Source organism: Anabrus simplex, chromosome 4 (assembly GCF_040414725.1).
Source record: "Anabrus simplex isolate iqAnaSimp1 chromosome 4, ASM4041472v1, whole genome shotgun sequence".
Classification (NCBI taxonomy): Eukaryota; Metazoa; Arthropoda; class Insecta; order Orthoptera; family Tettigoniidae; genus Anabrus; species Anabrus simplex.
The window spans coordinates 33,921,153-33,946,477 of NC_090268.1; the positions used below are offsets into that span (position 1 = coordinate 33,921,153).

Sequence of the window (25,325 nt, forward strand, 5' to 3'; positions counted from 1 at the left end):
GTTGTGTAACGTGGGGTGCCACAGCTGCTCGAATTTGCGCTGCTGTTGCACGGGGTTCCATCCGGGCCATCCGAATGATGCGGCGATCCTCTCTCACAGTTGTCTGTCGCGCTGGGCCTGTACCAGGTCTACGAGTGTGGGTACCTTCATTTGACTACTGCTGCCATACACGTTGTACCGTAGATGCCTGTCGGCCAACACGTGCAGCGATAGTCCTTAGCGATAATCCAGCCTCACACAGCCAAATTATCCGAGCCCTCTCAAACGGCGACAGTTGTTGATAACGTGCTCTTCTCTGTCGTCGAGGCATGTTTGACGGGGAACACTTCACTGCACAGACTGCAAGTCAACTACGCTACACCAGAGTCCATATACTGCTGGAGTTGATTCCTCCGCGATCAATCACGTGGGGAGACCTGTAGCAACAATCCAATGGGTCTGAGACTTTGATCGTTTACATACCTACATGGCATAGTTCCATATCTTGAAAATCAACACAAACGACCAATGCCTTCATGGTGTTGCAATTTCCATTTTCTTAAGTGTATTTGAACAGCTTGGAATTTTTCCTCAAAGAAAAAGTGTCCAGGTTTCGGGATTAGCACTCGCATACACACTGAGTAATTAAAGGAAAAAGTAATACAGTTAAGGAAGTTGAAATTAATCGAAAGTAGGATTAAACTGAGGACAGTCGTATAGGACAAATACGTAAATACCAAGTAGATGTATTGGAAAATAAAATGCCCCTCAATGAATTGTGATGGTATAAGTTACGGATATAAGAAGGCGGTAACAGAGGATATATTTAGGTGCAGGGATTCTTAGGTAAACAGATAAGAAGATGGCTTATGGTGTTCTTACTTAAGCCTAAAGAGACAAGGCAGAGGCAAAAAATTAAAGCGGAAAACAGAAGTAGAGTAGAAATACGGAAAAAATTATATCAAATGCCAGAAAACACCTTACGGTGTGAAATAATGGGCACTGTTCAAATATTAACAACGCCCCTTAATGCTATTCGAGGTCGTTTGCAACCTTCAACGGTATTTCGCCAATATACCGCAGAATGGCCGATTAACATCTCTCTTGCTTTCTACCCAAGGAACAACCACGAGTTTACAGGAATGATGACGAAAATGGCAATACGTCACTTCCCTGCTGGCAAGCAGTCAGAGTCGTTGCCATGGTAACCTGTAGTTTCGTTGTCGGTCTGTCGGTCACTCAATGCAGAGCATGAGACCCGCAGAACATAGTAATTTTCACCGTCATTATGTACATAACAAAAGTTGTTTATAATGAAGGGGCGTTTCACATGTAGTCCACTGATTTTACAGAAAATCAATAGTGTAAGAAAAAAATGGAAGATAACTCTTCTGGTTTTCCTATAACACCAACCCCCCCCCCCCCCGTCTATTAAGCGATTTTTAAATCATATGCGTATCTAAACCTTTCCCTGGATGAATATACTCTATAAATATGAAGCTTCGTCGCCATAAGACCTATCTGTGGCGGTGTGACGTAAAGCCACTAGGAAAGAAAAAATGAAGCTTGGTCGAGATCTTTCCAGTCGTTGCACCGTGATGTGGAAAAAAACAAACAGACACGAAAAATAAAAACCACTGATACGGCCTTGAGTTGACCTAAAGCGGATAAATATCTGAAAAATTGGCAAAACAACCGAAACTACAAACAACGGTCCCCTTTCGACTATATTTATATAGAATAATGTTGATAATTTTGACAAATATCAGGGCTCTTTATAGGCGATTTATCACGCATTGAAAAATATTTTGGCTATTCTCGAAAAAGGCGCTGCCTAGCCGGGACGAGAAAGGCGTGTTCGGTTCACTCAGATGTGGATATAGTTTTTTGTTGTTTTGTTTACTACTAGAGGACCGAAGCTGCTCCACAGGTCAGATAACTCGTCTTGATATGCCTGCCTTTTTTAATGGTTTTATGAACCTTTAATAAGAAGTGCGTTATGGTATACTGCAGTTCGAATTCATATATTCTGACGTTATCATGCGTCTGTTTGGCAAAATTCTATTCAGCTTTTATTTTTATTATTTAATCCTGCAGTTCTGGATGTAAAGCTAGGTATTGCATCGTAGAAGGCAATTGGTATTTTAATAGCAGTTCTTCTATATAGAACGGATGTCTTGTGAGCTCATAGCTTAGTCTTGAAAGAGCTTTTCTGCCAGACAGAGAACTTTCTTAAGATACACGGCCTTCATTCTGTCTAAGGCGTATCTCATGATGGGGTATGTTTGTACGTAGCAAGGAACTTAGAATACTCTACAGGTAGGCCATTCCGGGGATGTGTGCTGCCATTGGTCAGCGGCTTGTGACGTCATCGGGAAGAACACAACTGCGGTCTGTAATATTCTCTTGTATTAAATGCTGAATGCAAAGTAATATTTATCGTTTCTTTTGCGCTTTCAAACTGGAATGTTTTTCTTTCTTGACTTGGAACATATATTTAAATCATGAATATGTTTAATGAATGAGAGAAAAATAGAAAATATTTATCGTAGGGCAAATTATAGTGCATAATGTATGTGCCAGCCTCGTAAACCTTAGTTAGGCACGTTTTTTGTTAATAATCATATTACAATGAATAGGTAGTTCTTAAAATTGTTTTAACATATTTCTTCTTTATCGGACAAGATGGATGTGGATTTCGCAAGGCTATCCTTCCACTATCTGCAGGCTACCACGACTTAGCAGGCTACGGCGCTCAGTAGGCTGTATTTGCCACGGTAGGTTTTAAATATCCTTCAAAATTTGAAGTTAGCGACTGTCACCGGCTAAAGCTTATTTTTTTAATGTTAAGGCAGGAAATGTAATCTATGGCTGTTAAGGAGATACAACCCAGAGTGGGTTCTTCTTTACTGCATTCTTCTTCATTGCTTCCCATTTGGCCTTTTTGTGCAAATGTCTCATACGAATGAAAGTCCTTGTCCTTCCATATAAGGCAATGATTTTCCTATCGACTTCGGGAAATTTCGAGTGTATAGTTGATGTTAATGTTTCCATTACTTTGCAGCACCTTGAAATACAGTGCCCGTGGAAGGAAGCAAAAGTAACTTCAAACTCCATTGTCGTAGCCAACCGCTCAGGGGAAGAAGAAGTGAGGCCACGTTTAGTAATGATAGAGATCCGGTCTTGTTCAGAGGATAGTATCGGATCAAGACGATATATATCCGTTTTTGTTCCCAACGAACTGTCAATGTTTTTACACTTGTAGGCGACGTAACCTGGCAAGTATTTTAAAGCATCGTTTGTTACATCTTCATTGGTAATCGTTAAACTGCTTAGGTCAGTATCAAGTAGCAAGTTTTCTTCACTTCTGTCAAAACTCAAAACATCGGACGGGTTGTCAGTCACTTCGATGTAAAGTTCGCTGGAAAGGAAATTCTGGAATTCTTCTTCAGTTCCTTCGTCAGGTGTCAGAGGGTCAGAAAATGTAGAAAGTTGACTTCTGTCCTGAGGAACAGAGGCTCCACGAGATAGAGGCATGTCGTTCGCGTTCCCAGTTAGTATTAAGAGTCGCATTCTGTTTTTCACTTCGAAAGGAGTTGGATTGTTAAAAAATATTCCGAGACCCCGAAGTCAAGAAAAATAATTTTCCAGACAGTCTGATTCAGTCTGGAAGTCAAAATGTACTTTGCCCTAATGCCTTTCACATCTCCAAAGAGTCCAATAAGGGAGTTATGGATATAAACAACCCTTTCTGGAACGGAAGGAGACAGCTTCTTTTCCCCAGCCGCATACTCGAGCAAATGTCAAAAAATCTTTTTAAAGTGTTTTCTTGACTTCGATGTTTGAGGCCATAACCACTTCTAAGGGGAGCTTTTCCGTCGTTAGGCACCCTTGAGTTCAAAACAACGAATACATCATTTATTAATGATGTTTGTGTAGAATATATTTAATTTCTAGTCTTTCATTAATATATCTGGATCAGGAGCGCGTTTTGTGTTGGTTGCCTGGTCTAGTTTCAGTTTCTTCGGAGATAAGGAGTCTAATACTGTTACGGCCCTTTTCCTAACTGATCTCATGTCACCGCGGTGTTCTCCGTTATAACCGAAACAGAAAAGAAAGGTATTGTGGCTTCTTAGTATGGTACTTTTTTCTACAATTGGCTTTACGTCGCACCGACACAGATAGGTCTTATGGCGACGATGGAATAGGAAAGGGCTAGGAGTGGGAAGGAAAACCATCTTCACGGCTGTCGACAGTGGGATTCGAACCCACTATCTCCCGGATGCAAGCGCACAGCTGCGCGGCCCTCAACCGCACGGCCAACTCGCCCGGTATATGTTACTATTAATAACAAGCATTTCAAGTCTGAATGTAATTTTAAATTTAAAAACATCAAAATAAAAGCCGAGATTAAGGAAAGTGAATATGACTTACTGCACTAGCCTCAGTTTCATTCTTCTTCTTTTTAATCCCTTACCCTCCTGGTTTGGTTTTTCCCTTGGACTCAGCGAGGGATCCCACCTCTATCGCCCCAAGGGCAGTGTCCTGGAGCTTCATACTCTGGGTCGGGGATACAACTGGGGAGAATGACCAGTACCTCGCCCAGGCGGCCTCACCTGCTATGCTGAACAGGGGCCTTGTGGAGGGAGGATCAGAAGATTGGAAGGGACAGGCAAGGAAACGGGAAGGAAGCGGTCGTGGCCTTATGTTAAGTACCATCCCGGCATTTGCCTGGAGGAGAAGTTGGAAACCACGGAAAACCACTTCGAGGATGGCTGAGGTGAGAATGGTACACACCTCTACTCATTTGACCTCCCGAGGCTGAATGGACCCCGTCCTATTCCTCGTACCACTTTTCAAATTTCGTGGCAGAGCCGGGAATCGAACCCGGACCTCCGGCTGGTAGTTAATCACGCCAACCACTACACCACAGAGGCGGACCTCAGTTTTATTTCCATGCCAATTCGGTATTTTCTGGGATGGAACAGCGTCCGATTTCAATATCTTCCGTATTGGGAGACCCAGTAATTCATTTTTCAAGTCTCGTTCAAAATCATCCGAAAGAAAATGTTCTGAACATATTCTTGCATTATCGATATTTATCTTGTCCATACGCTTGCACCGAGCTACCTATGTATTTTGGAGTGCCTCATTCTTTGAGAATCGATGGTAAACTATGACCTCAGTTTTGTAACCAATATTATTACACAGAGCAACGGCACAGTTAGTTCTATTTTTACTCATTTCACTTAAATACGCCTGTTGAATGAGAAACGAACTGTTTACACCGGCAAGGTAGATTTTATAACATAGACTTTACTATTTATCACCCACAAATTCAACACAACCAAGACTTCAAAGCGAGTGGCGAGTTCAAAGCTCACTGTATCTTCCCAGTGACGTCACGTTAGTCTCGACTCGTTTGCCACCAAATGCGGGGGAAGCCGGAATACACCCCCCTGGTACGTAGAACTTTTTCTCTTAGTAGCATTTAAGTAATTATGAGTGCTCTGCCATCTGGTGAATATATTTGGAAGCTGGGCAAGGTTAGACAATCATGGAGTATCTAGCAGGAAATAGTATTCTTCCATGAATAGAGGAAGTGTATACTCTCTGGCTTGACAGGTAGTAATCAAACATGGCTGCATGCAATGACATTACTAAGGATGAAAATCACATATATCAGAATATTAATGAAAGTGTTAGTCGCTTAGCAACCTGCTAAGTACAGAATGTATTGCGGGCTAGTGTAAGCCTTCGCCTTCATTTAATGACTTCTTGTTTATATGATTACTAAAAGTTGGATGAACTTAGAGACCTATTAATGTCTCATGATTCACCAGCAGGTAATTCCGGATAGAATAAAATAAAAAAGCAAATCCGTCCAGTAGAACGGACGGAAGGATTTGCCAAAGCTGTTTTTAGTAAACTCATAATTTGTTTTACACCGCACTGACAAGGTCTTTTGGAAACGATGAGATAGGAAAGGGCTAGGAGTGGGAAGGAAGCGGCCGTGGCCGTAATTAAGGTACAGCCCCGGCATTTGCGTGGTGTGAAAGTGGGAAATTACGGAATACCATATTCTGGGCTGCCGGGACTGGAGTTCGAACCCACTATATCCCGAATACTGGATACTGGCCGCACTTAAGCGACTGCACCTACCGAGTCGGTCAGACGTGGAGTCCATTCCCTGTTGGGAAGTTGAATGTTTACAGAAATGACAGCGATATCTAAAGAGGCACATTGACAAGGAGCTCACTCCGCCAACATCAGAAATGAGTACCACGTTAAGGGGTGGTGGTTGTTATTGTTTCAAGAGGCATTACAAATGGATAGAGGCATGCTTTTTTCGCATTAACTTATGTATGATTTCGCGAAAGTGAAACTATTTTTCGCGTCTTTTCGCGATATAGACCTTAAACCATCACTTGAATCTGGCTGCAGTCATTTTCTAAAATTATTCATAATCTTGCCTCTTCGGGGTACATCGAGCAGATACTGCTACAGTATGTGTTGGTTGTTTCATACGGTGTTGGCCCTGATTTTTTACTCATGCACGACAATGCCAATGCTCATGGAGCGCGCATCACCAGAGCTGTCTTGTGAGAACTGGACATTCAAGAGATGGAATGGCCAGCAGTGAGTCCCGACCTTAATCCCATCGAGCATGTGTGGGATGTGCTTGACAGAAGTATTCGTGGGCGTCCTGTTCCACCACATACTCTCCAAGACCTCGAGCAGGCTCTCATTGATGAATGGGACCTGATACCGCAACGACTTATACGGAGCATGCTACGTAGTTGCCAAGCTGTGCTAAATGTTCGTAGAGGACATACGCCATACTGAAGCTCTCCAGCTGTGATAAAAATCCACCCTGGAAGACTTTTCTCACTTTTTTTCGCCCCTATTTAGACATTTCCGTTTGTGTTCTGAAAATGAACGCGAATCCATCGATGTTCCTTTGTATGCTTCAATGGTAAAGAATAAAGGTTTAGTTGGTAATATACCTGGGTGTGAGGTATTGTTTTGTGGAGCATGGCGTACGTTCAAAATATGTTCACCTAATTTTTTTGAACTGTGTATGTAGTAAGCTATGTTGCTAAGCCCAGTTTGGATTGCACATTCTTCTCAAGCGTTCAGATTGGGGTATGCCGTTATTAATAGCCTACTCCTTGTCTTTACCGATATCTGGTATAGATTTGCATCTCCTATTTCCAAGATATTCAGTTTAATAATACCGATTGTCAAGTAGCAAGAGAGTAGATGCAATAGTTAGTCCATACCAAAGTTAATAAACAATGTTAACGAAACAAAGTTAATAAACAATGTTAACGAAAACGTTTCTCAATATGTTAATAAACTTTTGTTAACAAACTTCTATAACATTGTATCCACACCAAACAAACTTTTGTTAACAAACTTCTGTAACATTTTGTCCACACCAAAATCTGTTTGTGAGGTTACAATAGACAGGGTCAGGAAGAAGAAAATACTTACAGCTGCAGGTTTCGTTATTTTAAAGAGTGCAATTAGAGAAAAGCGCAGACGCAAAGCGTGGCAAAGAAAAATGTTGGTAAAGCGTTTAGAATTAAGTTTAGAGAGGACACTTTTGTCAGAACTTTTAATTACTGGGCAAGCTGGCCGTGCGGTTAGGGGCGCGCAGCTATGACCTCGCATCTGGGAGATAGTGGGTTCGAGCCCCACTGTCGGCAGCCCTGAAGATGGTTTTCCGTAGTTTTCCTTTTTCACACCAGGCAAATGCTGGGGCTGTACCTTTATTAAGGCCATGGCCGCTTTCTTGCCATTCCTAGGCCTTTCCTGTCCCATCGTCGCCGTAAGAACTATCTGTGTCGGTGCGACGTAAAGCAAATAGCAAATAAAGAAAAATAAACTTTCACGATGCAGTAGGCTTTTCAAAACTTTCTGAGAATGTCCCCCACAAGACTTTCAGTTCGTGTTGACAGTAATTGGGCCTAAAATTGCAAGAAATGGCACAACTTATTGGAATGACATCTCCATTAATGTTAGGCTAGGTATAACTTTAAGATTCTTAGCAACTGGTGACTTCTACACTTCACTTATGTACTATATTTGTATGGTGAATCAAGAGTCGGTCTTGGGTGTATACGAGTTGCTTGCGATTCGATTTCGAGTATTCCGCGCTACGAATTTGCGTGTTCTAAATGCGTCTTTGCGCATGTGCGAAGTGAAATATTAACGAAAACACGAAATGTTAATGAAAAGTTTCATTCACAAAAGTTAAAGAAATTTTGTTTATCAACATGTTCGAAAAGTTAATGAACGCGCTATTTTTTTTATTTTTTTATTTTTTAAATTTTATTTTATTTATTTTTTGCTATTTGCTTTACGTCGCACCGACACAGATAGGTCTTATGGCGACGATGGGACAGGAAAGGCCTAGGAAGTGGAAGGAAGCGGCCGTGGCCTTAATTAAGGTACAGCCCCGGCATTTGCCTGGTGTGAACATGGGAAACCACGGAAAACCATCTTCAGGGCTGCCGACAGTGGGGCTCGAACCCACTATCTCTCGATTACTGGATACTGACCGCACTTAAGCGACTGCAGCTATCGAGCTCGGTATTTTGTTTATTACCAGACAGAAATGTTTATGAACATTGTTCATTAACAATGTTTAGTAACAAAGTTAACGAAAACATCTTGGTGTGGACGCACCATAAGCCGGCGAGTTGTGAGAAGCGCTTCTGTACAGCTTAGTAATAAATCATGAATAGGTCTGTTAGCCAGAGAATTTTGTTACGGTTAATGACCGCTTTATTTTCAAAACAATATATATATATATGTATAATAACATGCCCTGACTGACTGATTCATCATCGCTGAGGCAAAACTACCGGACATAAAGAAATAAAATTTTGCAGTTACATTTATATTACAATATAGGTGCTCACCAAGAGAGGATTTTTGGATATTCCTTTGCTAAAGGGATGAAAAGGGGGGCGAATTCTTAAAATGAGTGTACCTGTATCTCAAAAACTTAACAGTTTAAACATGTGAAAACTGGTATTTCGAATCTATTTTAGAAATAAGAAAATACGTAATTTTTTGTTTTCGGAAAATCCTCTTAACGGGAGGTGGAGGGGGGCAGGAGGGTTGAGAAATGGGTTGAATACCCTTTATGTCCTAGGTGTAAAATATCGTATACTTCAAAAGATGTTGGTTGATTCTTAAAAACACAATATCCATTCTTCCGAAACAGTTTCAGGCACGAACTTATTTTTTTAAATGAAGGCTGGTCTTATAAACCCTAGATGTTAATAAATATTTAGAAACATTCACCCCTTAAAAAGTATTAATTCCCCCATTACTGTTCGACGTAAAATAAAAACTTCACAGGTTAGTCGCTTTGTACATTCTAGATATTAAATAAGATAGGGTTTAAAACATTCAAATTCTTCGGTATGGGGTTCAAATGAGTATTAGATCAGAAAATAATCGTTCCCCCAAAGCCGTTTGACGTACGAACTGAGGGAGTATTTTACAGATTCAGCTACAGGCGCGCGGCTGTGAGCTTGCATCCAGGAGATAGTGGGTTCGAATCCCACTGTCGGCAGCCCTGAAGATGGTTCTCCGTGGTTTCTTATTTTTTTTTGCTAGGGGCTTTACGTCGCACCGACACAGATAGGTCTTATGGCGACGATGGGATAGGAAAGGCCTAGGAGTTGGAAGGAAGCGGCCGTGGCCTTAATTAAGGTACAGCCCCAGCATTTGCCTGGTGTGAAAATGGGAAACCACGGAAAACCATCTTCAGGGCTGCCGATAGTGGGATTCGAACCTACTATCTCCCGGATGCAAGCTCACAGCGGTTTCCTATTTTCACACCAGGCAAAAGCTGGGGCTGTACCTTAATTAAGGCCACGGCTGCTTCCATCCAACTCCTAGGCCTTTCCTATCCCATTGTTGCCATAAGACCTATCTGTGTCGGTGCGACGTAAAGCCACTAGCAAAAAAGATTCAGCTGACAGTGGACCCTCCAAAATGTAAAACTTTGAATACCAACTTTCAGTTTAAAACCGTGGCGAAGCACGGGTATCTTGATAGTTATACATAGTTGTGCGATTCGAAGTTTCCCTACTCCCGAGAAAATGTATGAAAATATATCCACAACGTAAGAACTGCCATGTTTTGCTCTACATGGGGGGCGTGGCCGTTGGCTTCAAGCGATAGCCACAGAGAGTATTGTAGCGGGCAGCTCCCTCCCTGTATTCTTACTCCGTGACTCAGAGAGCGAGCTTGGTCTGACAGCATGATGCGAGGCTTATATCGACCACATAGAAACCACAAGATATGTAACAGGAATGCCAATTATGCACATTAAAGTTCCTTAATGCTGTAATGAGACATAAAACGTACACAGTTTTCTTAATAAAAGTCTTGAGAATGTGATTCATTGCCAACATTGTTACCGTACATTAATGGTCCACTTTTAAGAGAGATCCTCGTTTGACTGGAGTCAGTTCAACAAAGTCGCATTGCAATCACTGAAAGAAATGGTCTACATGTGATGTGCGTCGAAACAAGTTCATTGTGGCTAACTGTGGTTCACATAGTTGTAAAACTACTGAATAGTGTGGGATTACGGACATACTGTCCGACTCGTTGGCTGAATGGTCAGCGTACTGGCCTTCGGTTCAGAGGGTCCCGGGTTCGATTCCCGGCCGGGTCGGGGATTTTAACCTTCATTGGTTAATTCCAATGGCCCGGGGGCTGGGTGTTTGTTCTGTCCCCAACATCCCTGCAACTCACACACCACACATAACACTATCCTACAGCACAATAACACGCAGTTACATACACATGGCAGATGCCGCCCACCCTCATCGGAGGGTCTGCCTTACAAGGGCTGCACTCGGCTAGAAATAGCCACACGAAATTATTATTATACGGACATACTAGTCCAAAATTATCGTCCTTTTTATATCTCGAAAAAAATGTGGAGTGACCGAGTGAACTGTCTACGCGGTATGGGTTTTCTTGTTCTGCGGCAGGCGGGAGGCGTTGGGATTCGATCTCTGTCGTTGGCAATGTTGAAGGTGTTTCTGCGACTTCTCATTTTCACACAAGGTGAATGTTTCAGGCTGTACCACAATCACCACGTAACTTACCCTATTTCATAGTCTCCGATAAGCTATACTAATGTGGATTAAGCCCAGTTGTACGACTGGATGCCCTTCCTGACGCTAATGTGCCATGTGCAGGGAAGCATTTACTATTGCGTGTTTCTGGGGTGGTTGTTAGTGCAAATCTTATGCAAGATAAAATAAATATATGCACTTTCTCCAAAAGGGGCTGCCTGGCCGAGGCGGCAAAGGCGTGCTCGGTTCGCCCGGAAGGACGTGGGTTCGATTCCCCGTCAGGAAGTCGTAAAATTTAAGAAACGAGATTTCCACTTCCGGAGGTGCACATGGCCCTGAGGTTTACTCAGCCTACACAAAAAAATGACTACCAGGTTAATTACTGGGGGCAAAGGCGGCCGGGCGTAGAGCTAACCACTCTACCCCATCAAGTGCCGAGGTTGCGGATAGTGGAAGCCTTTACCTTCCCCTCCTTCAAGGGTCTTCATGGCCTGTGCGGAGATGACTGACTTTCTCCAAAACTCTTAAAATAGGCCAAATAGAGTTCTTCTTACTTAATTCCATTTCTCTCGAAACGGAAAGACAAGTACGTATTTCGTAAATATGATGCTTCAATTAAAACATGCATTTACAGTACCGGTCAAAAGTTTAGGACCACGTGAAGAAATCACGAAATGCTATCTATAACCCAAAATTGAGCCACTAGACGTGTGTAATTTACTGCCTGAGCTCCCACATCTAATAGGATAGTTGTCGTCTGATTTCATTGAGTTAGTGCAAGTGCTGTAGAAGGTATACATTTTTAATTCTTCGAACGTCACACAAAAAAAAATTGGTAATACAATTTGTATATTCTAATTGGTTGCAAGTATCACCACCAACATTTTTTGTAGTATTATATATAAAAAATCCAAAAAATATGCGGCATCGGTTTTTTGCGGGTTTTAGTTGTTCAAAGCAGCGCCATGATGGTTGATTTTTCTTTGTGTTTGTCATGTATGGCCCAAGGGCCAAGGTCTCGGGGCGACCTATCGGCGTCAGACTTAACTGCATTGATAGTTTCATTTTTCACTCTGCAGATGGCATCCAAGAACACATTTGTGATGGCGATAGCTCACACTGAGACATACGACAAGAACAAAAAAAAATATAATAATTGACCATCTTAGCGCTGGTTTAAAAAAAAAAGCACAAAAATTGGTGCCGAATTGTTTTGGCATTTTTATATTTATAATAAAATGACCCCACCCATTGCTAAGTCTAAAAAATAATCTTGGTGGTGATGCTTGCAACTAATTAGAGTGTGTAATAAATAATATTTTCAAAAATGTCGACTTTCTGATGTGACCTTCCAAACAGCTAAACATGTATAACTTCTACAATACTTGGCGTAACTCAATGAAATAATATTAGATGCGAGAACTCAGGGAAAAAAATAGAGATCTAGTAGCAGAATGTTAGGTTCAGATGATATTTCATGTTTTTCTTATGTGGTCCTAAACTTTTGACCGGTACTGTACATGAAAACCCTCGTTCTAGAAATGCCATGCTACTGTTTTGCGTCTGAATGCTAGGAAGATTGTTGTGAGACTTGCTGCAACAGCAAGAAAAATACTGCAACTAGTCATCTCGCCCACTATTCCTGATTATACTGTGGTTGTATAGTGCAGGATCGGCGTTGAATTTCGTGGTTTCGTTATAACTGTATAACCTTCTATTTGAGGACCTAGCCAGTCGCCGGGTTGAGGATTTAACTGTTGTATGGTTCAGTAAGTTTGGCTGAATGCTGTGTTCAAATGCATCCTGGGCCCATTCGTATCACGTAACTAGAGACCTAGCTGCCTCTGTGGATCAATGGTAGTGTCGGCCTCCACATCCCAAGATAGCTGGTTCAAACCCAGCAGAGGTTGTCGGATTTTTGAAGGACGGAAAAAAGTCCATTCGACACTCCATGTCGTACGATGTCGGCATGTGGAAGATCTCTGGTGACACATTTGGTGTTTACCCGACAAAATTCATTAAATCTCAGCCATAGACGACCAACAGAGTTTCGGTTTACTCTGTCTGCCATCTAGTGGGCCTACAATAAAACAGAACGTCGAAATTGACGAGCAGAAAAGCCAGATGGTGTCAGATCGAAATCTCTGCAGACGGTAGTTGAGCGAATGGTTATCCGCGGATACTGTAAATATTTAACTACAGTATATTACACCCAAGGTACTGAAACAGATAGATCTGTTGACATAATACAATAGGCCTGACACCTGGCACCAGAACCCCTACAGTCACAGGTTTATGAGGGATTTTCTCTTGCGACGACTACCGACTTATTGACCTTTGTTCCTTCCTTCCATTAATTGCGGGCAGGAGCGAGTTAGGCTTAAGTCAGATTTACGGCTTTACGGTCTCAATGCTCCTTATATGTAATAACCATTCTCCCACACCAATGTCAAGGGTCACCTAATCACAAGCAAAAATATTTATTTATTATTAATTTATTTCATGCCTTCATTTGTGGCGAAGTTAAGGCTCACGGCCCTCTCTTACACTTAACCACATATCTAATAAACTTTATAAAACAGAATAATGAAATAATATAACAAAATATAAATCCTAACCTCATTCATTCTTCCATTCATACTGCCATTCATACAAGCTGGTTATACATTTAATAGGTAATCTCGGCAAGACCGCTTGAAAGAAGCTAAGGAAGTGCAATTCCTAACACTAACTGGAAGGGAATTCCATAGCCTTGCACCAGACACTTGAAAGGAGCGGTTAAATGAAGATGAGCGATGCACAGGAATTGAGAGTGCAGTAGTCGATCGTGTGTTGTGTTCATGAGAGGAGGAGAGTAAATTAAACTTTGAGGATAAATACTGGGGTTTAGATTCATTCAGCAGACTAAATACGAGAGTAGCAACATGAAGATGTCGTAGTTTATCGATTTTTAACCAGGAGAGAAGTTCATAATAGGGGGAGATATGAGTTGAAAATTTAATTGAAAATATTAACCTAATGGATGAGTTCTTGCCCTCTGTAATTTTAGTATCTGTTCCATGGTGGCATCTATCATTACAATATCACAATAATTAAGTATGGGAAATATGAGGGTCTGGATAAGTTTAATTTTCAAGCTGTGTGGAAGAAGTGATTGGCGAGTTTTGAGAGGGTGAAGTGACGAGTGAATTTTCCTACAGATGCTTGGTATGTGCTCACTCCAATCTAGTGTGTCACTTATGATAATTCCAAGATTTTTTACCGACTTCTGAAATGTATACCTACACCACAAAGCAAAAGTGAAGGCAATAATTTCTTATTAAGGATATTTAACTGCCTTTGTTGCCCTATTATAATAGCTTGTGTCTTCTTAGGATTAATTAATAAACAATTCTTATTAGAATAGGAGCTAATCAGATTTAAAATGGAATTCATCTGATGAATTCCAAACTCAATATCAATAGATTTACAGTGATAATATATTTGTATATCATCTGCATATAAATGATACTTACAGTTACTGAACTGAGAAGATATATCCTTGATATATAGAGTAAACAGAAGAGGTCCAAGCACGGATCCCTGTGGGACACCTGTTTGCTTCGTCAATAAACGTAATTATATAGACATTAGCAGCAAAACTATCCGCACAGGCATACAGTTTGTACCCGCCAAGACAATAACTTCGCGGATATCCGCGGATATATCCGCATCCGTGCAGGGCTTTACATATAACGAGCTGTGGTCGCGCGCGGTGTTTTGACGCATGAATCAAATGACGAGCCAAGCTCGCAATGCCGCAGTGCCTCGATTATATTCGTATACTAGTTGATGTACCCGTGCTTCGCTACGGGATTCTCAAAAAGACTGTCTTTGTGGTTTTCCTATCTGAAGTCGTCAGTAGGAATGTAGCGATTGAAAGCAATGTTATCATATAAAATACTCGATCAAATGAAAAACCGCACATTTTCTCACTTTTAGCGAACAGTACTACGGTGCCGATCTAACAGTCCAAAGTTCCAGTGCTGGAATGACCAGACCGCAGACAGCCGTTAACATTCATCTGCCATTATTCCGTTAAATACGCACACTGCTCATTCCAATCAGTGCCTCAGAGTCGGGATTAAATAGCTGGAATGCTATGATGAACGTATCAGTAGTATCAGAAAATTTATGAACCAGAGGAACGGCATGCTAAAGAAGAAAGTTATCTAACTCCCCAGTTACTTTCCGCCAATATTTAGGCAGGCTGTTATTTTCAGTACGACCGGGCAAGTTGGCCGTGCGGTTAGGGCCGAGCAGCTGTGAGCTTGCATCCGGGAGGTAGTGGGTTCTAACCCCACTGTCGACAGCCCTGAAGATGGTTCTCCGTGGTCTCCCATTTTCACACCAGGCAAATGCTGGGGCGGTAACTTAATTACGGCCAGGGCCGTTTACTTCCCACTCCTAGCCCTTTGCTATCCCATCGTCGCCATGAGTCCTATCTGTGTCGGCGCGACGAAAAGCAAATTTAAAAAAATACAGCAGTAATCCCATCTATCGGAGATGAGCGGCAACAGAGATACAAAGCACATCATAACAAACAATGGTCAATGTAATGTTACTGTTGATCCATGTTATGAGCTTTCTGTATTGTAGGCCTTCACATTCAGTTTTCTTTCGACTGTGTAATATTAGGGCATCTTATAAAATTCATTATAGCGTAGACTGCAGTTCCTTATCCTCGACTTTACATACCGATTTTCATTAATTCTTGTGGCGGCGCTGAAATGGACTTTACAAAGAAATCCAATTTCATGAATATCTTCGTTATCATAGCCGGTACAGTAAAAATGTATAAGACATAAATGATCGGAAATTTAATAATATTTTATTTAGTTACACACTATTTGTCAACAGGACCACTAACAACACAAATATTTGATTATTCAATCTAAGGCTTTCCCCTGAACTGCCATTTCACTCAGCGTGAATAAAATTATTTATGGCCTACATTGTAGCGAATTATTTCCCGACTTTGCATACCGATTCTCATTAATATAGGGCAAATAACGAATATTTGAGAATTAAATTTTAGGCCTTTCCCTTAACTACCATTTCTCTCAGCGTGAATAATATTATTTACAACCTAGATTGTAGCCACTTATTCCCGGACTTTACATACCGATTTTCATTAAGATAGGGCCACTACTAACAGATATTTGAGAATTAAATTTTAGGCCTTCCCATAAACTACCATTTCTCTGCGCGTGAATAAGATTATTTATGGCCTAGATTGTAGCGACTTATTCCCGGGCCTTACATACCAATTTTCATTAAATTCTCTTCAGCCGTTTTCTCGTGATGCGTGTACAGACAGACAGACAGACAGACAGACAGACAGACAGACAGACAGACAGACAGACAGACAGACAGACAGACAGACATTACGGAAAAGTAAAAAGTGCATTCCCTTCTTACTGTGGGCATGGCCGTACAGAAATACCATTCCTTTCAAATTCTGAGCAATGTTCAGACAAAACTCTTATTTTATATATATAGATCAGATTCCCTGTGCAATATAATTTCTAACAATACACACTGTAGGGAACAAGAGGCATGTACTATTGGTAAACAATGCTGTCTGTATTTCTGTGTGGCACTGGGATTGTTGAACCAGTGGCGAATTGCACATACATACGATTGATGTGTTACATTCCTTACATTTTCAACGAAAAGTAAATATGCATTGTTCATATTTTAAATGGAAGTTATTTATATAAAATTCAAACGCACAGATATCGATACTCAGAGACGGATTAAACGAGCTTCGATGGGTAGTGACTGCTACTAATTGTCAAACTACTCCAGAGATGGCAGCACGAGCATTGTACCCTTGTTGGTTGTTGATGTTTTTCGTGGGGTGGGAATGCGAAACGAACAGTCATGTCCGTCAAGAGGGCGGCGCCAGGTGAAATCCTGTAAGTTATCGCGTGTGGCCGGGATTTATTTGTTACTAGCTGATGTACCCGTGCTTCGCTACGGAATTCTACATTGTATACAGAATTCTAGGTTAGGTAGTGTAGGCCTACATGTTGTGAGCAAGATTGTCTTAAATTGTATAGCTCTTAACGTTACCCTACAAACGCGACGGAAGGTCACCAAACATCTTTTCTCATATGAAGACTGAGGGAATTTTCACTGTAATGGTAGACCCAATTTCATACCATCAGTCACAATCAGGTTGGGACGTTTTCATTATAATGCCTTTTTACATCCTCAGAAAGACTGTCTTAGTGGTTTTCCCAACTGAAATGAATATACAATAACGTCTATAGGAATGGCGCGATTGAAAGCAATGCTTTCATATTACGAAATACTTGTTCAAATGAAACACCACACATTTTCTCACTTTTAACGAACAGGACTACGCTGCCTATCTAACAGTCCAAAGTTCCAGACCTGGAATGACCAAACCACAGACAGCCATGATCTGTGAACACTCTTCAGCTTTCTTCGGCGGGGAGAGGGTCGAATAGTGGAGACTCCCAGGGCAAATACTATGCCCAATTACTATTCTGTTTCCTAGGAGTACCCGATGAGTCGGAAAATATCAATTCACTACACTGGCGGCGGAAAAATCTATCTGACTTGAAGGCAAATTTTTCCTCCAAGCCAGAAGAGAAACCCCCTCTTCACTGCTAGTTTGGAATAAATTGAATGTAGAATTTAATAAAAGTGAAGAGAAAGAAGCTTTTATTAAGAAACGGCTCTTTTCAGAGTTGAATTTTGAGTTATTTAGCGAATATTGTGGTGCTATAATTCGGAAAATGCCTAAATTGTTATTCTAGACCAGGCCATACTACTACTACTACTACTACTACTACTACTACTACTACTACTACTACTACTACTAAGTGAGGCTCTGCCTTAAGTATGCACACTGCTCAAAGAAACAGCGCGTCCGAGTAGGGATCGAATAGCTGAAATACTATGATGATCCAGTGTGTTACGTACCAGCTGTATCAGAAAATGTATGGACCAGAGGAATGGCATGCTAAAGAAGAAAGTTTTCTAACTCCCCGGCTATTTCCCGCCAATATTCAGTCAGGCTGTTATACTCGGAGTTGAGAGGCAGCATAAGAGACAAAGAACATCACAATAAACAATGGTCAATGTAATGTTATTGTTGATCAATGTTATACACTTTCGATATTATACGCCTTCACATTTCGTTTTCTTTCGACTCTGAAATACCACTCTTATCGTAGTATTTATCGATACGACAACTAATAATATAAATATTTGAGAATTACATTTATGCCTTCCCCTAAACTACCATTTTACTCAGTGTACATAAAATTACTTATAGTTTAAATTGTAGTGGCTCATTCTCCGACTTTGCATACCAATTTTCAACGAAATAGTACCACTAATAACATAAATATTTAAAAATTAAATTTTAGGCCTTCCTCTAAACTACCATTTCTATCAGCGTGAATAAAATTATTTATGACCTAGATTGTAGCGACTTATTCCCAGACTTTACATACCGATTTTCAATAAATTTTCTTTGGCCGTTTTCTAGTGATACATACATACATACATACATACATACATTACATACATACATACATACATACATACAGACAGACAGACAGACAGACAGACAGACAGACAGACAGACATTACGGAAAAGTAAAAATTGCATTTTCTGGTTACTGTGGACATGACCGATACAGAAATACCATCCTTATCAAATTCTGAGCAATGTACAGACAAAACTCTTATTTTATATATATAGATTTCGTGAAATACTGGAGTTCTTGTTTGTGAGCGGTTCTTTTCTTGTGCTATAAATGATATATGACAAATGTGTGCTGTAGTAATATAAATGATTCAGTTTCGTGTGCTTCTAGTGTAAATATCAAACAAAGAAAATGCGATTTTGAAATGACATCACACCGATCGGAGAGGAGTTCAGCAGGCATGGTTGTATTGTAGGAGCGCCAGGGTCACGTCTTTCTACCGCGCAATTCGAAACGAATTGTAACCATCGTGTATTCGAACAGTTACTAAGAAAACCATTTAGTATACTTTTGGAGGAAAGTATAATTATACATGAAGGACAACCGCGTCCAACTCTGAATGAAACTACACAACATGTCAACAGAAAAATTTACGAAATAGATCGTTGGATTAGTGGATCGGAGATCTTATACAAAATTTTCTGGTGGCCAGGGGTGGTGGGTTCGTGAAATATGGGGGGGTTTGGAAGGGCGGGGGGACGGGGGGGGGATTGAGGTGGGAGGGGTATGCAAAGGTTAACTGTCTGGATGGTGGAGAATCAGGGAGGCGCTCTTAGTGGTGAACTGGGGGGATAACTGGATGGTATTACAGGGGGGCATTAGCAACCTGAATTTGACTTGCCAATCTGAATTGCATTCGAATGCCAATCCGAATGCCAATGCCAATCTGAATCCTGAATCTGAATCTGAATTGCCAATCCGAATCCAATCGCAATCCAATGCCAATTCGCAATCGCAATCCGAATCCTATCGCATGCCAATCCGCAATGCAATTGCCATTGCAATCCGAATCTGAATGCCAATTGCCAATCGCAATCCAATCCAATCCAATCCAATTAGCCAATCCGAATTCGAAATGCCAATCCAAGTCCATTCCAATCGAATCCAATCCATTCCAATCGAATTGAATCAATGCCAATGCCAATCCAATCCGAATGCCAATCCGAATCCGAATCCAATCCAATCCAATCCAATCCAATCCAATCCAATCCAATCCAATCCAATCCAATCCAATCCAATCCAATCCAATCCAATCCAATCCAATCCAATCCAATCCAATCCAATCCAATCCAATCCAATCCAATCCAATCCAATCCAATCCAATCCAATCCAATCCAATCCAATCCAATCCAATCCAATCCAATCCAATCCAATCCAATCCAATCCAATCCAATCCAATCCAATCCAATCCAATCCAATCCAATCCAATCCAATCCAATCCAATCCAATCCAATCCAATCCAATCCAATCCAATCCAATCCAATCCAATCCAATCCAATCCAATCCAATCCAATCCAATCCAATCCAATCCAATCCAATCCAATCCAATCCAATCCAATCCAATCCAATCCAATCCAATCCAATCCAATCCAATCCAATCCAATCCAATCCAATCCAATCCAATCCAATCCAATCCAATCCAATCCAATCCAATCCAATCCAATCCAATCCAATCCAATCCAATCCAATCCAATCCAATCCAATCCAATCCAATCCAATCCAATCCAATCCAATCCAATCCAATCCAATCCAATCCAATCCAATCCAATCCAATCCAATCCAATCCAATCCAATCCAATCCAATCCAATCCAATCCAATCCAATCCAATCCAATCCAATCCAATCCAATCCAATCCAATCCAATCCAATCCAATCCAATCCAATCCAATCCAATCCAATCCAATCCAATCCAATCCAATCCAATCCAATCCAATCCAATCCAATCCAATCCAATCCAATCCAATCCAATCCAATCCAATCCAATCCAATCCAATCCAATCCAATCCAATCCAATCCAATCCAATCCAATCCAATCCAATCCAATCCAATCCAATCCAATCCAATCCAATCCAATCCAATCCAATCCAATCCAATCCAATCCAATCCAATCCAATCCAATCCAATCCAATCCAATCCAATCCAATCCAATCCAATCCAATCCAATCCAATCCAATCCAATCCAATCCAATCCAATCCAATCCAATCCAATCCAATCCAATCCAAAATCAAAATCAAATCAATCCTGATCTGCATTTAGGGCAGTCGCCCAGGTGGCAGATTCCATATCTGTTGTTTTTCTAGTTTTTTGTTAAACAATTGCAAAGAAATTGGAAATTTATTGAACATCTACCTTTGTAAGTTATTTTAATCCCTAACTCCCCTTCCTGTAAACGAATATTTACCCCAATTTGTCCTCTTGAATTCCAACTTTATCTCCATATTGCGATCTTTCCTACTTTTAAAGATGCCACTCAGACTTATTTACCAGATTCTTCCAAACGCGCGCGATTAGTGACACAAAGGAACCGTAGTGATTGGAAATTGGTGAAAGAAGACAATAGTCCTGATATGTATACAGCGGTGTTTCAGAAATACGAAAAATTTACAGTCTGGCCACTGTCCGAAATCGCGATGATTTTCGAGTAAAGGAATCTGCTCTCTTTGAAATGATTTAAAATGAAACATTTGTACCGCAGCCAGCAGTCACTCAATGAGTAAAGAATGGGTAAGCCATAACCTTCAATGGCATGAATCCGAATTTTGAGTTAATTATCTGCATTTGTTTTTATTTTATGCATGCTTTTGTGTGACAGGTACGCTCAAACTACGGGCGGGGGCAAATTACATCTGATTTCACAGTCAACAATGTGACCATTTATTGTGACTTGAATGTGTTAATTGACCGGCAAAGGGAGTGATTGTATGGTTCAGTAAGTTTGGCTGAATTCTGTGTTCAAGTGCACCCTGAGTCAGGGAGGAAAGCAACTAGGAAACTACTAGACTCATTTTACTAAAACGCTTAAGAATTTCTGCAACAGCTGATTGTAGAACTGTTGGGCGATCAAAATGTCTTTGGGTCGAGGGCTCAGCGTGCATTATTAAGAACAAGCATATAGGGGGATTTGTTCAATGCACTGCCTTCGTGATGTACAGGCTGTACTGTAGGAAGCGCGCCAAGCCCATCAGCTGATCGTTTAGGGCGGCTAAACGAATGTTGTGAGTTGTATTTTTGAATGTAATACATAGTAATTGAGGGAGTTCTTTGGATAATTGTGGTTGTTGAAAGACAGACCTTGATTGTCAAGTATATTTCATGATTCTTCTCTAAATCTGAGAGACGTAATGAGACCTCATAGTTTAGGTTAGGTATGTTATTTTTTATTATTATTAAAGCGACTTTATTGTGGTGAAGTTAGGGTTCTCGGCCCTTTCTTACACTTAACCACATCATGTATATAAAATGGGTATTAATTTATAATATAATTTTTACAGTTTTACAATGTAAGAATTTCAACAGTTTTCATTTGAATATAATAACAGCATAAAAATTGAAACTACGGAAATAACAACTCGCATGTGGTGAGCAATATAATTTCAAGGAATTTAATGCTTCTCGTAGAATTTCTTCATTGAATCGATACCGTGGAATATGGCACATTTTTGTGGAATTTTAATATTAATAATTTAAATAATTTGCCACACGACGAATATCCAGTTATATAAGTGGCTATACACACTATACAATATTATTATTTATTTTGAATTAGTGCAGGAGAAATTTATGGGAGACGAGAATCCTCACCGAAAATGTAACTATTAAGAAGAATGCAGGAGTATGTTTTACTCATTTTCCCTAGCTGAGAGCGAGTTGTACTGTTGACTTTCTTCTTGTTATGTAGATTTATGGCTGTGTGTGTTTTATTGCTGATAAAGTACAACCCTGAGAGTAAATGATGATGTAATAATGAGAACGATCAATAAAAGCAGAATCCAGTCCAAAATGTACAATTAAATGCGTTTCATAAAACCCAACCTTCGATTAAAAGATTTTGGCGTTGTTATACAGGTACTTTAAGAAATTTAACTTTAACTATTGCTAGTAGACAATATATTAGGTATTACAAATAATGCAACTTAATTCCTTGAAGGATAGTGCCAGGAGTTCGAAGAAAAGAAACCACGAAAGCTACACTGTATTTAAGATCACTTAGAGGTATTATGGCAAAGCCTTATTTTTTATTTGTGTATGTTCGTTTTCTCCATATCTTTATTAATGCACAATAATTATGATATGTTGGACGAGTAATACAATCCTTATAATTTGTCCACTTTGTTCACATTTTAAGTCTACTTCTCCCAAAATTAGCTAGACCTATCTTACGAGATATCAAACGATTACAGGTGTTAATGATTTCACCCCTTCTATTAACACAACATTTGAGAATATTTCCTAGCTACAAGGCACAGACTTATCATGTACTTGAAGCGTGTGGATCGGATCACGAAGGAAGTGTTTAATGTCTTGTTGTAATAAGAAGCAAGCGGGTTGTACTCAGCTCACCCACTGTCCATGAAACCTGCACTTCTGGCTGTGGACACTAGGCTAACATTATAAGTAGCGATATGTAGAAACGGTTAGCAAAGCCATCTGGCCGGCGCTGGAATAAGAAGTAAGAGACTCACCTATTTATGCTGGCACATTCATGGTTCCCTCTTAAGAGGAAGAAGTTGTTGGGGTACTTGAGCTTGTAGGCGAGGAGCAGGCAAATCACTTCCAGCGAATTCTTCCCTCTGTGGAAGAAAGATTACATTGAACTTAATTGTACGTGCATTTGAAACTCACTTTCTCCTCAGACTCTAACATATTATCCCTGTTTATTAAAATTGTTCATTTGTTACATAATATCAAGAACATTTATCAGGGTCGTTTAAATAGACTTTGTTTCATAAATCGCTGTAAATGACCTTGCCCTCATTTGCAGTGAATTAAATAATAATACTATTATCTGCGCACCTTTTCTGGATACATTTACACCCTAGTGCTGAATTAGTCGACCTCGGCAATCTTCGAGATTCGTACTGGCAACCTTTGAAACACAAACTATGAATCGCTTATGCATCGCTGTGTGACATCTAACGTACACTCTACGTACTAGTACTGTTGTTATTTACACAGCAAAGCCAAACTATAGAATTCACTCTTGGAATAAGATTCGCATCGATAAATGTTATATAATGTTATATAATGTGTGTGTGACACAGTTGTTGGCTTAAGATAACAAAGGTTTAGCAAAATTCATATCGATCGATCATATTATCGATTCAATTCAGATTTCACTTCCATTCAGTTGGCAGTACTACTGGAACCGGAACTGCTCCCTCCTTACTCCTCACACCCGTACACAAAAATATCGATAAAAAGTGCACAGATAATATATATATATATATATATATATATTAAAACAGCTTTGGCAAATCCGTCCGTCCGTTCTACTGGACCAATCTGCTTCATTTCTGTTTTATTCTCTCCGGAATTACCTGCCGGTGAATAATGAGACACTGATAGGTCTCTAAGTTCAGCCAGCTTTGAGTAATCGTAAAATAAATTAAATGATCACTCCAGTAATTGCAGGCGAAGGCTTACCCTAGCCCGCAATACATTCTGTACTTAACAGGTTGCTAAGCAACTAACACTTTCATTAATATTCTGACATAGCCTATGTTATTTTCATCTTTATTAATGTCATTGTATGCAGCCATGTTTGATTACTACCTGTCAAGCCAGAGAGAATACACTTCCTCTGATCACGGAGGAATACTATTTCCAGCTAGATACTTTTTGATTCTCTAACCTTTCCCAGCTTTCAAAGTCAGATTCAACAGATGGCAGAGCGTTCCTAATAACGTACATGCTACTACAGCAAGTCTACGTACAAATAAACCCCAAACTGACATACGCCTTAGACATTATTTGGGAACACCTATCGAGGGATAACCTAGCTACACTAGAAAGAGTGAGGGCCATGTATCTTAAAAAGGTTCTCTGGCTGGCAAACAAACGCTCCTTCAAGATTAACCTATGAGCTCACAAGACAACCGTTCTATATAGAAGAATTGCCATTAAAAATACCATTGCCTCCTACGAAAAACTGCAGGATTAAAAAAAAGCGAATATATGGATCGAATTTTACTGAACAGACGACATGGTGTCGTCAGAATGGATGAATTCTGCCTACGAACTGCGGCATACCATAACTCGCTTCTTATTAAATGTTCATAAAACCATTGAGATGGGTAGGCAAATCAATATGACTACGGCAGATGAGTTATCTGATCTACTTATACCGAATGCTGCGGTGCAGCAGGGTCCTCTAGTATCTTAGTAAAATCTACGCTGGTACGTGTAACTGATCCACAATTCCGAATTGCCAGAGAAGAATAAAATAGCGCAGTATCTCTGCATTTACAGTGAAAGTGAGAAAACCACGAGCTATGCGTCCACGAATCTCTCTTGGGTTTATTAAACTTTATCCCTCTTGTCTTCTCACGATACAAGTAAAACAATGCTTAGATTACGGTAGAGGTGAGGGACAGTCAAGAAACAGTTTCTGCTCAAGTCATTACCTCACACCCATTCATCGCACAGTACAGAAAAATATATTGC

The 25,325-nt window shown here is 40.4% G+C and overlaps 1 protein-coding gene across 2 annotated transcripts in view; it reads right to left on the reverse strand.

The window, feature by feature from the left end:
* The window catches only part of LOC136872373 (uncharacterized), a 619,604-nt gene that overhangs the window by 59,908 nt on the left and 534,371 nt on the right, over positions 1 to 25,325 (reverse strand). For both annotated transcript variants that reach the window (XM_067146185.2, XM_067146184.2), the window contains one exon: positions 23,345 to 23,452. In XM_067146185.2, the coding sequence (XP_067002286.1) occupies positions 23,345 to 23,452 (108 nt within the window). The remainder of the gene's footprint in view (positions 1 to 23,344; positions 23,453 to 25,325) is intronic.